The sequence below is a fragment of the Malaclemys terrapin genome, chromosome 9 (assembly GCF_027887155.1).
Source record: "Malaclemys terrapin pileata isolate rMalTer1 chromosome 9, rMalTer1.hap1, whole genome shotgun sequence".
Lineage (NCBI taxonomy): Eukaryota > Metazoa > Chordata > Testudines > Emydidae > Malaclemys > Malaclemys terrapin.
The window spans coordinates 94,022,077-94,036,776 of record NC_071513.1 but is presented as its reverse complement, the minus strand read 5'-3'; the positions used below and the strand labels follow the sequence as shown (position 1 = coordinate 94,036,776).

Below are 14,700 nucleotides of genomic sequence, written 5' to 3'. Positions count from 1 at the left end.
GATGATAACGAGTTAGTTTTGCGGATGTTTACGGAGACCTTCTCCCATGCACATGGGGCAGTGTGAGAAAAACCATAAAGGTGCTTGATTGAGAATTTAACAAGTGAGCAGTAGCGTCTTTCGTCATGCAACCTGTCTATTCCACGGTCTTTCTCCCAAGCAAATACCAGTAAATGGGTCTAAAAAGACATTCTCAACATGGCCACGTTTACCATATTGCTTGCTACCCAGTTTCCCTGAAAGATTGTCTGCAGTCCTCTGGCCTTGCTGACTCAACAGGACTCCTTGTTATGCACATGAATAATTCACAGCTGCATGACGCCTTACAATACAGCTTGTTTAACTGGGGGAAATTATGGAACTAAATAGATTAGTATGAAGGGTCTGCCATTGCATTAGGAGTCCAAGCTTAGATACCACGGTGGTAGGTACCATAGAAAAACTGAAGATGGACTTGAATGCCCCGACCATTCTCATTTTAGAGTTGATGCTTTCCAGTATCCTTTCATTTACTCACCTCATTATGTTAAGCTAATGACAGGTGTTTTAGGAACCCGTCTGCTATTACATTCCATACACTTAGGCACAAAAGACCTGATGTTGCAAGGTATATGAGAGTGGGCACCACCATTCTTCAGTCTCCATGAAGGATAGGTTAAGATACCCTTCCTTACATTGAATAATATCTTACTTTACAAGGAATCCCCCTGAAGTTAGTAGAACTATTTATGGAGTTAAGATGTAGCTAAACCAGAGTCAGAGTATGAGAACCTGGCCTTTAATGTTGTTTTATATTTGTTAATACAGAGGTCACAGTCCCTTCAGATTCTCTCTAAATACACTTTGATCATTATGGCTCTAATTGTGATGTAACTGGGATTTTGGATGTACTCTTACAACACATCAATGCTTTTTCTTTTACTAAGACTTTATATAACAGAAATACGCAAATAGATACTGCAAATGTTTCAAACCAGGAAAACTCTGTTGTTTATATTTTATTTTTTTATTAGAAGGGCCTAGTGTACTCTGTAGCTCATTCTCGATGTAGAGCCTTTCACGTCCAGGTTGCTGCTTCACATCTAAACCAAATTGACAGCAATCTCTTCATTTCACAAGCTGTTTGATGGTCTCGTGGTCTTCCACTGTATTTGCTATTGGATTATTGGATAGATATCCCCATCATTATCCCCCCCCCCCCCATTGCAGTTAGCACACTTATTGGCCTTTCCCAAGGAGTAAACCAGGAAGAAGACTGAACTACTCATGTTTAGAGGTGGTGTTTCCAGGTTATGCTTGAGCCACCTGGATATGGCGGTAAGGGGAGCTTTGGACTGATGATGCCAATGTGTTTTCAAACCGGTGGATAAAATGAAGACTTTAGTCTCTAAGGTTTTTCATACAGAAACTTTTACTGGTGCTGAACGTTCTTCACAATGAGGGAAAATAAACTAGATTTTATTTTTTGATCCAGCCGTTTTAAAGCAGAAATACAATATCTTTCCTCTCTACCCTCCCGGTGCCCGCTGTCTTTAAAGGGATTCTGATTCAGGAAAGCATCTTAACTCTAAACACATGTTTAAGTGCTGGCCAAAACAGAGATGGACTTAGGAGTCTGTTTAAATGCTTTCCTGAGTCACGGCTAAAGTGAGGCGAGCTAAAATGATACCAAATTAGATATCATTAAAGGAAAAAAATTGCACTTGTACAAATAATTTGAATGAATATCAGGTTTCAAATGTATGCAAAGCTTTATGAATGCTCCCAAACCCGTTTTTGTAATGAAAACACAAACCCTTAAAGGAATACTTTGTTCGTTTGTTTTTGTTTTATTATTTGTATTATGATCGCATGTAGGAGCCCTACTCATGGATTGGGATCCTATTGTGTTGTACAAACCCAGAACAAAAAGGTGATCCCTGTAAAGTCTTATTACCCCACCAAGTCAAACACCTTAACGGTTTTCCATTATGCATATATTATTCTGTTTGAAGAAGTATATTTCCCCAATATCCTTTTCTGCACCCTACCATAGTAGCACAAAGTCTTTTTAAAAACAAGTGATAACCGTGATAATCAGTTCATACAACTTTGACACAAACACCACAATATGCTCGCTGTATCTTAGCACATGTCCATTGACTTCAGTGGTCTTTGGATTGGCCTCGCAATGAGCATGCATGCATTTGTTGAGATAGGAAATATTGCATGTCATTCCTTTGTTTATTTTTTAACCCCATGCTGTACTGATAACTTAAAGAAAACATACACCTGTCTCCACTGTAAAGCAACCAGCGATGGTGTATGATTTGGGAGGCCTAAAAAGCTGTCAATTGGGCCTTGTTAGCTGTGAGCAAGGACGAGGGTGGGAGAATCCGTATGTTCTAGTGTAGAGTTTAATACCCTAAACATAATCTGTTTTTTCCTTCCATTTTTACCCTAGATCTGGAGTATGAAACAAGATAGTTGTGTCCATGATTTACAAGCACACAACAAAGAAATTTATACTATCAAATGGAGTCCTACAGGACCAGGAACAAACAATCCAAATGCCAATCTTATGTTAGCAAGGTAATATTTAATCCTTTTATCATACCAGTCAAGAAGTTGACAATTCCCTCTGCCCCCCCTCCTTTTTCGCCTTCTGTAAATGTATGTTAGCACTAACTGGACCTCTACTTTAGGAGATACTCTGGCATTAAAGAAGAGATTTTCCCATCAAAGGGGAAAAAATGAATAAAATTGAAATGTAATCCATCTGTTTTTCCTTTGGCAGTGCATCCTTTGATTCTACTGTTAGGTTATGGGATGTAGACAGAGGAATTTGCATCCACACTTTAACGAAACATCAAGAACCTGTGTACAGTGTAGCTTTCAGCCCTGATGGCAGGTACCTGGCCAGTGGCTCTTTTGACAAATGTGTTCACATCTGGAATACACAGGTACATGCTGTTTTTATATGAGCCAGTTTGTTTGATTGGTGTGTTTCAGACTTATTCAGTGAATCATATATTGTTCTAAAGCTGTTTCAGCTGCTGTAGCTTTGTATATTCAATATACTTTCACATACTATATTTAATATTTAGCTTTCTTCAGTTCAAATGGGTGTCTCTGCAAATTTTTGACAAGGTAAAACTTAGAACTTAAAATATGACTTCTCTGTGTAAACCACAAACTAATTCTCACAGACGTGTTTATTCAGTGTCACAACTTCAGCATAAGGATTCAACACACACGCATACGCTGGGTTCTGAAAAGTATAAATAGCTGACTTGTTCATACATAGTTATAGCTATTCTCCAAAGCAGCTACAGTCAGTGATATATGATGTTGTTGCATGTTTTGGATCCAGTTCCAGAAAAGAATAACTGTATATCCAGAAATTCTGAACTGTAATTGCTGTTTTGCAAGGAGACCTCTGTACCAGAATATCCTGGTATACAGGATAACAGTTTGGTAAATGCTTTAACATGATGCTTAAGTTGCACGTGAGATCTTAAATGGATCATTTCCCCGGGGAGAATTTCACCCTTTAAAAGTAACCGGGAAGTTCTACATACTATACAAACTCTACTTACTCGTGTGCATTTTATTATTCTAATTGCATATTTTTCCCCCCCGTGTAGACAGGTGCTTTAGTTCACAGTTATCGGGGAACAGGAGGGATTTTTGAGGTTTGCTGGAATGCAGCAGGAGACAAAGTTGGAGCAAGTGCTTCAGATGGTTCAGTAAGTATAGTAGAACAATCGCCAACATTTCTTACACATGTATATTTTTTAGACAGTCGGATAGGCTGGAGGACTGTTGACTAAATGGAGAGAAATTGTGCTTATTCTGAGGAAGAATGAGTACAAATAGCCAATTATCTATAATTTTACCTATAAAATGTGGCATAAAGCTGCACTTGTTTTCCACTCAAATGAACATCCGAAATTAAGGCAAGGTTGGAAGTTGTCTCTCTTGGTCACAGGGGTTTTGTGAAGTGTAATCCATTTCGATTTGTCAAGTCCTTTAAAATTGTCAGATGCAAGTGTGAAATATTACGATTTTGAGCCAGGAGAGGCTATAAAACAACATGTGCTATAGAAATATGTACATAATAACTGGTCTGTTCATTTCAGTGTGGAAACTAGTTGCTTGCAACCTGTTTCATTTCAAGAGAACTGATCAGTGTAGGGGGGCATTTTTTTATATCTGATATGAATGAAGTATCATTTGAGTTGCTATTGAGAATTAAACAAAGACAAATTAAACTAATTTCTGAGCACTCATTGGTTACAAGTCCCTTTATACAAGTAACATTTTGCTTACATTGTTTGGAGTGCCCAGGAGATGAGCTCCGAAATTCTAATGAAGCATGAATCTGCCCTTTCTTCCCTGTAGCAGTGTGACAAAGTGTAGCCTTCCAGTTCTTTTGATGTCAACCTGCAACAACACTGCATTAAAAATATTCATGTGTGACTCTGCACAGCAGCCAGGCAAACCATGACTTCTTAATGTCATGGGTTAATAAGAAAGGAGAGAGACAGGGATCAAGCCCAACACAAATCAGAAATAAGAATGTTGGGTAAGAGCTATTCTGGGCATGTACTCTGGGAGTTGGTAGCTTGAAGGAGTGCCATAAGTCAGTCAGTAAGTGAGAAAAGCTAACCTGGTACCTTCACAGTCCAGAGACTCAAATGATCTGATAGCCCACATTCCAAAGAGTCTGCATGTTCCCTCCCCCTAGCTTCTGACACATACATATAGATATAGAAAGAAAGAGCACAGTTGAGGAAAGGCAGGATTCTCTCTCTGATACCAGGAAGTATTCCTTCAAGCAATGAAGTCAAGTGCCTTCCAGTTAAATCTTTCTGGATGATAGAAAATGATCCTTTCAGACCCTTTAAGGGGACATTTGATAAAGTAAATAAACTGAGGACAACTTTTGGGAAGGCCTGAACCACGACAAACCAATTTATTTTGAACAGAAAGTGGGCAGCTCTCTTGAGTACAAAAAGAAATGAAACCGCATTGCAGAGGCTTCATCTCAGTGAAAGAAAGTTTTCATACGGTCTGCATCATGTAAAAATGGGTAGCCGGCATTTTGGTATCTCTAGGAAAGTGTCGGAAGCCCTAAATTATCTACTGGGAACGTGTAGGGATTTATCCTCTACTTATCGTAAAGGGGAGATAATTTGAATATATTCAGTCAAAATTTACAGATATCTCCCCATTAAGTTCATGTGTCCTGTGACGCTAGTTTTAATTGAACATTTAAAAAACTATTATTTCTACTGTCTCTGGTGAGGTTTGTTAGTAAAATGATATCTTTAAACCCACCCACAGCTTCCCCGCTAATCCGGAGCTAGTTATACCATAAACTGGGTGATAATGAAACAAATGAAGAACGCAAATGTAATTTACATGTTGTTTTCTTTTTCTGGTAGGGTAGCTTCAATTTGTAGACATGAAAGAACTCCAGGCTCTAGCAATTGATCCATCTTCTGATTAGATTATAATAGGAAACTGTGTACTATTAGATGTTCTTTTCTTGACTGGTCCAATCTGTTCTAATATTTTCACCCTCCCACAATGCAGATTTAATGAGATCTTACAGTATTTCACAAATTGGCTCCAGATAGATTCCTTGGCTTTTAACTACCACATATTAGGCAAAACAATTCACAGTATCCTTTTTTTGTTGTTGGTTTCCCATAACAAAAAAGAAACCGTTGAAGTTCCAATTAGGTCTTGTTTTGAATGACTGGGATATAACCATGTTAATCCCTTGGGGTTTTTTTAATCTGGAGAAGCAAAATCCATATAAAACCCCTCATTTAACCATTGTGTGTCTTTACATGCTAATGAATTCTCCATGTGCAAAAAATGCAGTAGTTCAATATCATTGTCATTTATGAGCAACTTTTGCTTTTGCATAGGAATGACCTGAGACTAGCTATTTTTGTCACAATATTCTGGTGAATCCCATGGCGGTGATTATTATATGTATTAGCAAAGCATTCAGAGACCCTTAATATGGCCTTAGTGTGCTGGGAATTGTACAAACATAAAAGAAAAAAGATCGACCTTGCTACAAAGAGCTTGCAATTTAAAGAAGGACAAGATGCAACAGTGGGGTGTAGAACACCACAGGGGTTGGGGATTGTGGAACAGAAGACAAGGATGGCAGTACTAGGAGCACCTGGTTACACGTTATTAGCACAGCACACGGCAAAAAAATTTGCCACTTTTTAACCAAATGGGCACCAGGAGAAATACTCAGGGAATAACAACGTAAAGGGTAACTTTTCAATAACACCTAAATCACATTTAAAAAAATTACTTAGGTACTTAGAAGCCTCAGTGTCCATAAAAGTCAATGGGACTTTGGCTGCTAAATCACTTAGGTGCTTTTGAAAATTTTCCCCAGAATCATTTGGTTTTGTCTATTGTATTCATAGTTTACAGATGATGCACAATGTTGTTCATGGGTTTGTTTTTCCTGCCAATAATAGATTTGTGGTTAATTTGCATAACCTGTGTTGTTGTTGTTGTTGTTGTTGTTATGACCTTATATTATATATAGAATTGTATAGCTGTAAAAATGCTGTGCAGTGTGCATTTCTGTATATGTATTTCTTTTTTCTTACAGGTTTGTGTATTAGACCTACGGAAATAGCGCTACTAGTTGGAAGCCATGGACCGACTATGAATGTGTACATAGCCAAAATGACTGTCCCTAACCCATGTACTGCTATAGTCCCAATTGAACCATGGCCAGTCCAGTACAGCCAAACCTAAAAGAAATATATACATATACTGTATATAAAATAAAATAAAGATTACACCCAGAAGAGGATGACAGAGTTTTGTCACAGCTTGTGAATCCTGTTCACCAAGTGCTGGAATCTGCTGTGCCCCAAAATAACATTTAGAAGTTTTGCGTATGAAAAACAGAAGAGAGAGAAATATACCATACAAGAGCAGACCATACATGTACCAAATTTGGAAGATACTAATGACAGCCTTTATTTCTCCCTTTTTAATCCAGAGTCACGATGGTTTGTGGTTTTGTTTCCCCTCCCCCTTCTCAGTAGTTGAGCAGTTTGCGTGTACAGAGAAAACGGACTTGCATAAACCTGCAGCGGTATTTTGTTCTTTGCTTTTAAACATTGTTTTTTTTGTTTCATTTTGGTTAAGTTTACGGATGCATGAAGTAAGGGAGTGAATCGGTTCCTTGTTTATATTTTTTCACCTTTAAACAGAGTTTCTTTTAAAAATATATATATTTTAATGCATTATTTCAAGAGGTAGAGTGAACTTGATATTTGGTACATTCTGTGGCTCCGAGAGCACAATTTTGAGGGGGGTGGGAGGGTGGAAGATGGGTGACTGGGGGAGAGAAAAAAGAAACTCACCTCTGAGACATGACGTTTCATGTCCTGTTAATCTATAAAGTACGTCAGCAATGGGTATAATGTTGTGGATTTTTTCTAATGACATGGCTGAAATGCAGTAGTTTCTTATTTGGGACATAATTCTGCCAAACTTAAGAATAGAAGGGCGCACGCACACACACACAAAAATACAGGGATGCAAATAAATAAATAAAAATATGCATCTTCTGTTGCTTTGAGACCATAGCTAAATTATGGTTAAATTGTGCACTATTGTGAAAAGGAGCAAAATGTGGTTTTTTGGGGGGAGGGGGGAGTTGGTTGATTGTTTTTTTTGTTTGTTTGTTTGTTTTTTAAAAGATTAAAATCTTTTTGGACGAGGGTTCATGCCACAGCTTCTACAAGAGTTGCCCATCATTGTTCGTAGGAGCTCAGATATCTAATGTAACCAAATTCCAGTATTAAAAGTATCTAATGTAATTTTTCTTTATACAAAAAAAATCTTTGGCATATATTTGATAACACTGCCGTTATCAGGCAAAATGTTTACTACCTTAGATTTAAAAAAACCTTAAAAACAGAGGACTTGCTTCAAGTTTATTTTAATAGCAGTGATTCAGCTTATTTAAAAGATGAATACTTGCACTAATTCCCCTGCTGCTCCAGTCCTGCAGTTTGTTGTATCTTGTGACTACATTTTTTTCCAAATATAAGGTAGATGTAAGCTGCTATTTTTTTAATAATCACTACTATATTGTGTCTTTTACTCTGTTTACAATATCAAATATTTTTCTTACAGCGACATATATAAGCGGCAAACCTTTTTCTGCTCATGTGATTAAAAGTATATTGATAGTGATTTTATTTGTAAATTATAGCATGAGGGTCGTGTTTATGCCTATATGGAGTTGAAAGGGTTTTGTCTCGCATAAGATTCCAGGCATATAAATCTCTATAAAAAGAGGTTGTCAAATCTATGTCACAAACATTTTACTTAAGAAATGGTTTATATTATAAAGCTTTGCAAAGTTATCAGTTTTATAACACTATTTCAATCACAAATTAATTTTGTGGCTTACGATCGCTTAACTTTAACTTTCTGTAGTTAAGTATAAATTGATTTAACCCAAATAATGCAGCTTTTACATTTTAACAGAATTGTTCTTTAGGCATTGATTTCTGCTATTGCCACAGACTAACATGACTTGAAGCAAGTCTGAGTTTGGCTAAGGTAGGGTGGCAGTTTGCCGGTGGTAAAGAGAATACATACATTCATAATATGTACCCCAGTTATTATCAGTGGGGCTGATAATACTATAATACACTGAATTTAAAAACAACCAAACATTCATATCCATAAAGGCAGTCATCCATGATGGTTCTGTGCCAGCTATTTTTAGGGTTTTGGAACATATTACTGTTTAGAACAACTACCCTGTGAGCTACAATATGTAGGAAACCTAATATGTTGAGTGTCTGGCACTTGAAATATTGCTTTTATTGCTGGAGGTCCATGATTGTGGCTGACCTCTGTCATTATTAAGAAAAAATAAAAAAAAAATCTGTGCAATAATTTTAAACTGTGCTCCCAGGAATAGACACAAATGTTTTGAGTATATTTAAGCTGCATTTTTCCTTTAGCAATGCATTTGTCGATTGCACTGAATTTAAATTGAAAGTCAGAGGTGATTCTTGATAGTACTTTTGTGTTTTAATATGGACAGTTTATTCATTTTCATACAAGTTATTGGATGGTTGTTTCAGCAAATTAAAAAAAAAATGTTGTGGAATTCTGTGACATAACTGCAAAACCACAGCCATGTTTGATGGTATTGCCACTTTTCTTTTTCTCAATCTTCAGCTGTTTTAGTTTTGAGTAATTCTAGTTGCTTAAGCATAATGTCAAGTATCCATAATTAGAAAATACAGAGCTTCGTTACCACAGGACTGTGGATTTTCAGATGTTTGTACACACTGCAGGAATATCAGTTTCATAGGCCTGGGTATCTCTGGATACATGAGCCAGACATTAAGCTGGTGTGAATCAGCGATGCTCTGCTGCAGTGGAGCTATGAGAATCTGGCCAGTATATTTTTTGCTGCTGTTCTTTATCAACATGCCACAGTGCTGCTCCTGTTCTGCACAAACTTCCTCTTGTCTCGTGTATTATACAGTGTTAGCCATGTGCATGCATAATGCTTATTTCCATGTTTTATGCGAGGCAAGAAGGCGTACCATGGTCATTAGATTCTTTTCTAGTGCTGAGACTCGTATATAGTAGAACCAAGTAGATTTTCCACACTCCTCCCTTTAAGGGGTACATGCCTAATATTATTAAGGCCCCAATTCTGTGAAGACTTAAGCACGTTTAACTTTACATGCTAAATGTCCCACTGAAGTCAATGGGGCTGCTCCCAGCATGTGAAGTTAAATGTGTATAAATCTTTGCATATGTTTGTAAGTCAACATTTTTTCCAGCAGAGTGAATTCTTGGGAAGGAACTTTAGTTAGGGAAAATTGGGGTCAAGTTTATTGATGGGTTGAGGCACGGGTTGCTGTCATGTTTGCAATCTTTTTTTTTTATCATCAACTTAGCAATTTCTTGTTTCCCATTTCTGTATAAGGAGTTCCAGGTCTTCCTGGAGATATCATTTTCTATTTTTACTTTGGCTCCTGTGATTTAAAATTGATGTAAAAAGTCCCAACCCTTTGACTTTCTAGTATTGTTTACAGAGTATTTAAGTCCTCATGAAAACTTTTTTTTTTTTTTTAAATTCTTTGTGGTCTTGATAATTCTATTTGGGGAATACTTCTTTACGGGGTTAAATGGTGTGTCTGACAGAGGACTGGAACTCTTGTATGAAATACGAAAAGTGCCTCTCTTTCTGGGTTGGGGGAAGGAAGTAATAATTACCAGAGTTTGAATGACATGACAGTTGAAAACATGTTCCTGGATTTTAGGACACTTTAGTGAATCTTAAGAGAAAGGCCAAAGATTTGTACCAACTTTAATTTTTATGTTTTTAAATGCATTCCTTTTTCCTTACACTGCTTACCTCATGTTAGGGTATTTAAGGAGACATTGCTGATTTTAAAGCGTTCTCTATCTTTAGGAAGTGTAGTAGGTACAATAGGACTGTTGTACCAGTTTGCCTTGGCTATAGAGCAATCTAACAACTAATGAATTTAATTCTGTCATATAAAGGAACTTCATTAGAATTGCAAAAGTGGCTTTTCAGCTTGTAAATTAAAGGTTGTATGTTTCCTCTGTTTACTAAAGAAAAGACATAGGGGCCAATTTTCCAGTCCTTACTCAGTCTAAAATCCCATTGACTTTTTCACTTCAGGGGGAAGCTTTTGCCTAAGTAACCATTGGAGGATTGGGTCCTTCTAAGTATTGGACAATGTGACACTTAAGTATAATGGGCCAGGAAAAACTTAGTGAGAATTTTGCTTGAGCAAACGCTGCAGGATTTAGCTCAGTATTCCATTTGCTTGGCAAGCAGTACTCTCCTACAGACTTCTTCTTCCTACCGAAAATGCCTGTAGAACTTGTATGAAGAGGGATCTCCAGTAGTCTGCACAAAGCAGGAGCAATATTGTGGCATGTTGGAAGAAAGTACTGGTTTAGGAGATGGCAGTAAATCTCCATGAAGAGGCCTGGCATTTTCCCTGGTGAAGAGGAAGGTGTGATCCAGTTTTCACTCCTTCCTCTAGTGCAAACTCTGAAATATCACGTTCAATAGTGACTTTTTCAACATTAATATGATTGAAGGCAGACAAAACAACAGAAAAGTGCACAGTTTCTTTTTTAAAATTGCAGATTTTGTGTTAATAGTGCTTCAGCTCCGTAGTTTTTGAAGAGCTACAAAATTCTCCTCTTCTTCCTTTAAGTTTCCAGGGTTGAGGCCTGATGATAACTTAGGACATTAATTACTTTTTTCTTTTAAGTAACAAGCATTTTTACTTCAGAATGGTTTCCTGCCATTAGAGAGTAAATTCAGAAAAACAGTCTGCATGTTGTTGCTAGTCCAGTGTACTTTGCAATCTTGTTTCACAACAGACTGCAGTGTGCAGATCAGTAATCCTAGAATACAGACATCATTTTTTCTCTCTCTCCTGACATTCACATTGTAGTTGTAATGGTTTCATTTTGAAGTTACAAATCCTTTGGGTCTAATTCTGTGAGCCTTCCTATAGCACTGGATTAAAATGTCTGCATCATTTCTTCAGTTATCCAGTTAAACTACAATTGTTGTAAAAGTGTAAACCAGCCCATGACAGTTTTTTGTACTTGTTTAAAGGACTTTTATTGTTCAGTTTTCATGATTATTGTCTAAAGAAGACTGATATAGATGTTCTATACTGTCCTGGACCATGTTAATTACACTATGATGTTATTTTGGTTCTACATCACAATGATTTGTCCCCAAAACCCATATCCCTTCTAGGCACATTTTCTGTTGCAGTTTCCCTTTGCATTGTATTGCTCTGACAACTGTAATTTGAATCAGATCTGAAAGAGGTCCAGAATAAAATATATTTTGATATTATGTTGGCTGGATGTTCTGTAAAACATTTAATATAATGTATTTGGTACAGGATAGTTGCAAATAGTTGGCTTGGTAAAAAGAAGAGGAATGTTACAATAGGTTTACATCTATGTTAGCACATGTTCATTGTTCTTTATATTTAAAATAATGTAAAGTAACACTTTGTGTAATGTTATAGGGGTAGTACTCTTAACAGATCCATAGCAGCAGAAGGGCTTTACGACCATATGGGACCGCTGCCTGCCTCTCCTGAGTTAAACGTTACATGCATGTTTAACTACCTGGCTGAATTGCAACCTATATGTAGAATTACACATTTGCCTGTTTGAAAAAATGTGCAATAATAGGTGCTTATTCTTCCCATCAGGCACCCGGTGGACTTGGGAAATGGTAGGTAGAAGATTATGAAGTTCCCTTCACAGCCCCATTCTTGAAATAAAAGGCTGTGTCTTAAGGTTTTCTTTCTCCCATTAAGCTGTGAGTTTCACTTCACAGAGCTCCATTCTTATTCCATGGCTAAGTTTGATTATACAGAATATTTTTATGCCTGGTCTATTTTAGACATTTGGAACAATTTTTGAGATTAAATATGGAATAATGTGCATCCATTTGTATATAATGAAGCTATAATTCCTTCAAAATTCAGGTGATATCATAAACCAAAAGAGGGAATTTAAATTTTCTTTGTTTGTTTCGATGCCAGTAGATCTCAGAAATGGAATTATTGCTTTGTTATATAGTCGTCTATTTGCTATACCACATTCAGGAAAAAGTAATGATATTCAGTCTGGTTATTTTTACGGTTGAAATTAATCTAATGTATGTTATCAAAGCGTATCTTTATTTTAACATGTTAAAACGTCTGTTGCAAAATTTTAGTTAATGTGTTAAAAGTAAAAAACATCTTGGGATGGGGAAGTAGTTATTTAAATGCAAAACCAGTCTTGGCCTCCATACACATTGGTACATGAATTCTTTATAGGACTTGTCTACTATAGCTTGAATATTGTGAGAGGAACAACAGTGAAGAACAAATCACTTTCCCCATGTCATTGGTACCAACATGTACCACAACCACCAGCTCCTCCCCAGCACTGCTCATAAGTCGGTCTAGATGTCTCTTGAGATCTGCAACCTTTGCACCTGGTAGGCAATTCACTATGTAGCTCTCCCAGTCAACACAAACTCAACTGTCTGTATTTCTGATGATTGAATCCCCCATTACTATTACCTGTCTCCCTAATAACTGGGGTTCCCTCACCTAGAGGGGTATCCTCAGTGTGTGAGGATACCATGATATGATATATGGCAGGAGAGTCCCAACTATGGGAACATTTCCCTCCACTCCAGTTTGATGATCTTCATTCCAGAGATTTTCATCCTTCCCACCCCCAGTCTGACAGCCTCTGTGCTGTTGCGATGACTCTACCGGGCCTTGGAAAGTCTTGTCTATGTACCTCTCGGTCTCCCTTAGGTCCTCCAGTTCAGCCACTCTGGTCTCAAGAGCCTGTACTTGGTCTCTGAAGGTCATGACCTGCTTGCACCAAGTGCACACCTGCCCACAAGGCAGGTAATCGTACATGCTGCAGTCAGTGCAATAAATTAGACCGCCCCTACTCTGTTGCTGGACTTTTGCCTCCATTATTTTTACTCCTGCAGTTTTTTTGTTTTAGGGTTTTTTTGGTTGTTGTTTAGTTTTAAGACCATCTTAAACAGGGTCTTAAAAATGACTATCTAACAGATCAACTCAGATTATGCTCCACAAAGCCAAGATTTCCTTCCGAGGGATCAACTAAGAAAAGCCCATCCAAAATTCCTTGGTGCTTTAACTGAGGAAGAGAGAACACTAAAGTACTAGACTGAATCCAATGAAGGGCTCTCCTAAGGGTTAAAAATTGCAAAATTGCAGGCCGAAAGTGCACCTGATACCAATAGCCACAGTTTGTAGGTTCCAAACCACTAGAGCTAATCAGAAAATAGGAATAAGGATATACAAATTTTCAGGTAAAATATACAGGTGACATTGGCAAATGCACTTGTGAAATATTCAAATTAGGGTTTGTGATTAATCACCGTTAACTCACGCAATTAACCAAAAAAAAATTATTTGCTATGATTAATCGCAGGTTTAATCACACTGAAATTTATTAACTATCTTTGGATGTTTTTCTACATTTTCAAATACATTAATTTAAATTACAACACGGAATGCAAAGTGTACAGTGCTCACTTTATATTATTTTTATTACAAATATTAACACTGTAAAAATAAAAAATATTATTTTTCAATTTTCCTCGTTCAAGTACTGTAGTGCAATCTCTTCATCGCGAAAGTGCAACTTACAAATTACGATTTTTTTTTACACATAACTGCACTCAAAAACAAAACAATGTAAAACTTCAGAGCCTACAAGTCCACTCAGTCCTACTTCTTGGTCAGCCAATCGCTCAGACAAACAGGTTTGTTTACACTTATGGGAAATAATGCTGGCGGCTTCTTATTTACAATATTTACAAAGTGAGAACAGGTGTTCTCATGGCACTTTTGTAGCCAGCATTACATGACAGATATGCTAAACATTTGTATGCCCCCTCATGCTTCAGCCACCATTCCAGAGGACATGCTTGCATGCTGATGACGCTCGTTTAAAAAAAAAAAAAAAAGTGTTAATTAAATTTTGACTGAACTCCTTGAGGGAGAATAGTATGTCTCCTGCTCTTGTTTTACCCTCATTCTGCCATGTATTTCATGTTATAGCAGTCTCGGA

At 37.2% G+C, this 14,700-nt stretch overlaps 1 protein-coding gene across 7 annotated transcripts in view; it reads left to right on the top strand.

Annotated features, from left to right (window-relative positions):
* Positions 1-11,932, top strand: part of TBL1XR1 (TBL1X/Y related 1) — a 172,433-nt gene extending 160,501 nt beyond the window's left edge. For all 7 annotated transcript variants that reach the window (XM_054039322.1, XM_054039321.1, XM_054039323.1 and 4 more), the window contains 4 exons: positions 2,444-2,571; positions 2,777-2,942; positions 3,627-3,728; positions 6,635-11,932. In XM_054039322.1, coding sequence (XP_053895297.1) covers positions 2,444-2,571; positions 2,777-2,942; positions 3,627-3,728; positions 6,635-6,661 — 423 coding nt within the window. In that variant the 3' untranslated portion in view covers positions 6,662-11,932. The remainder of the gene's footprint in view (positions 1-2,443; positions 2,572-2,776; positions 2,943-3,626; positions 3,729-6,634) is intronic.
* Positions 11,933-14,700: the final 2,768 nt, after the last annotated feature.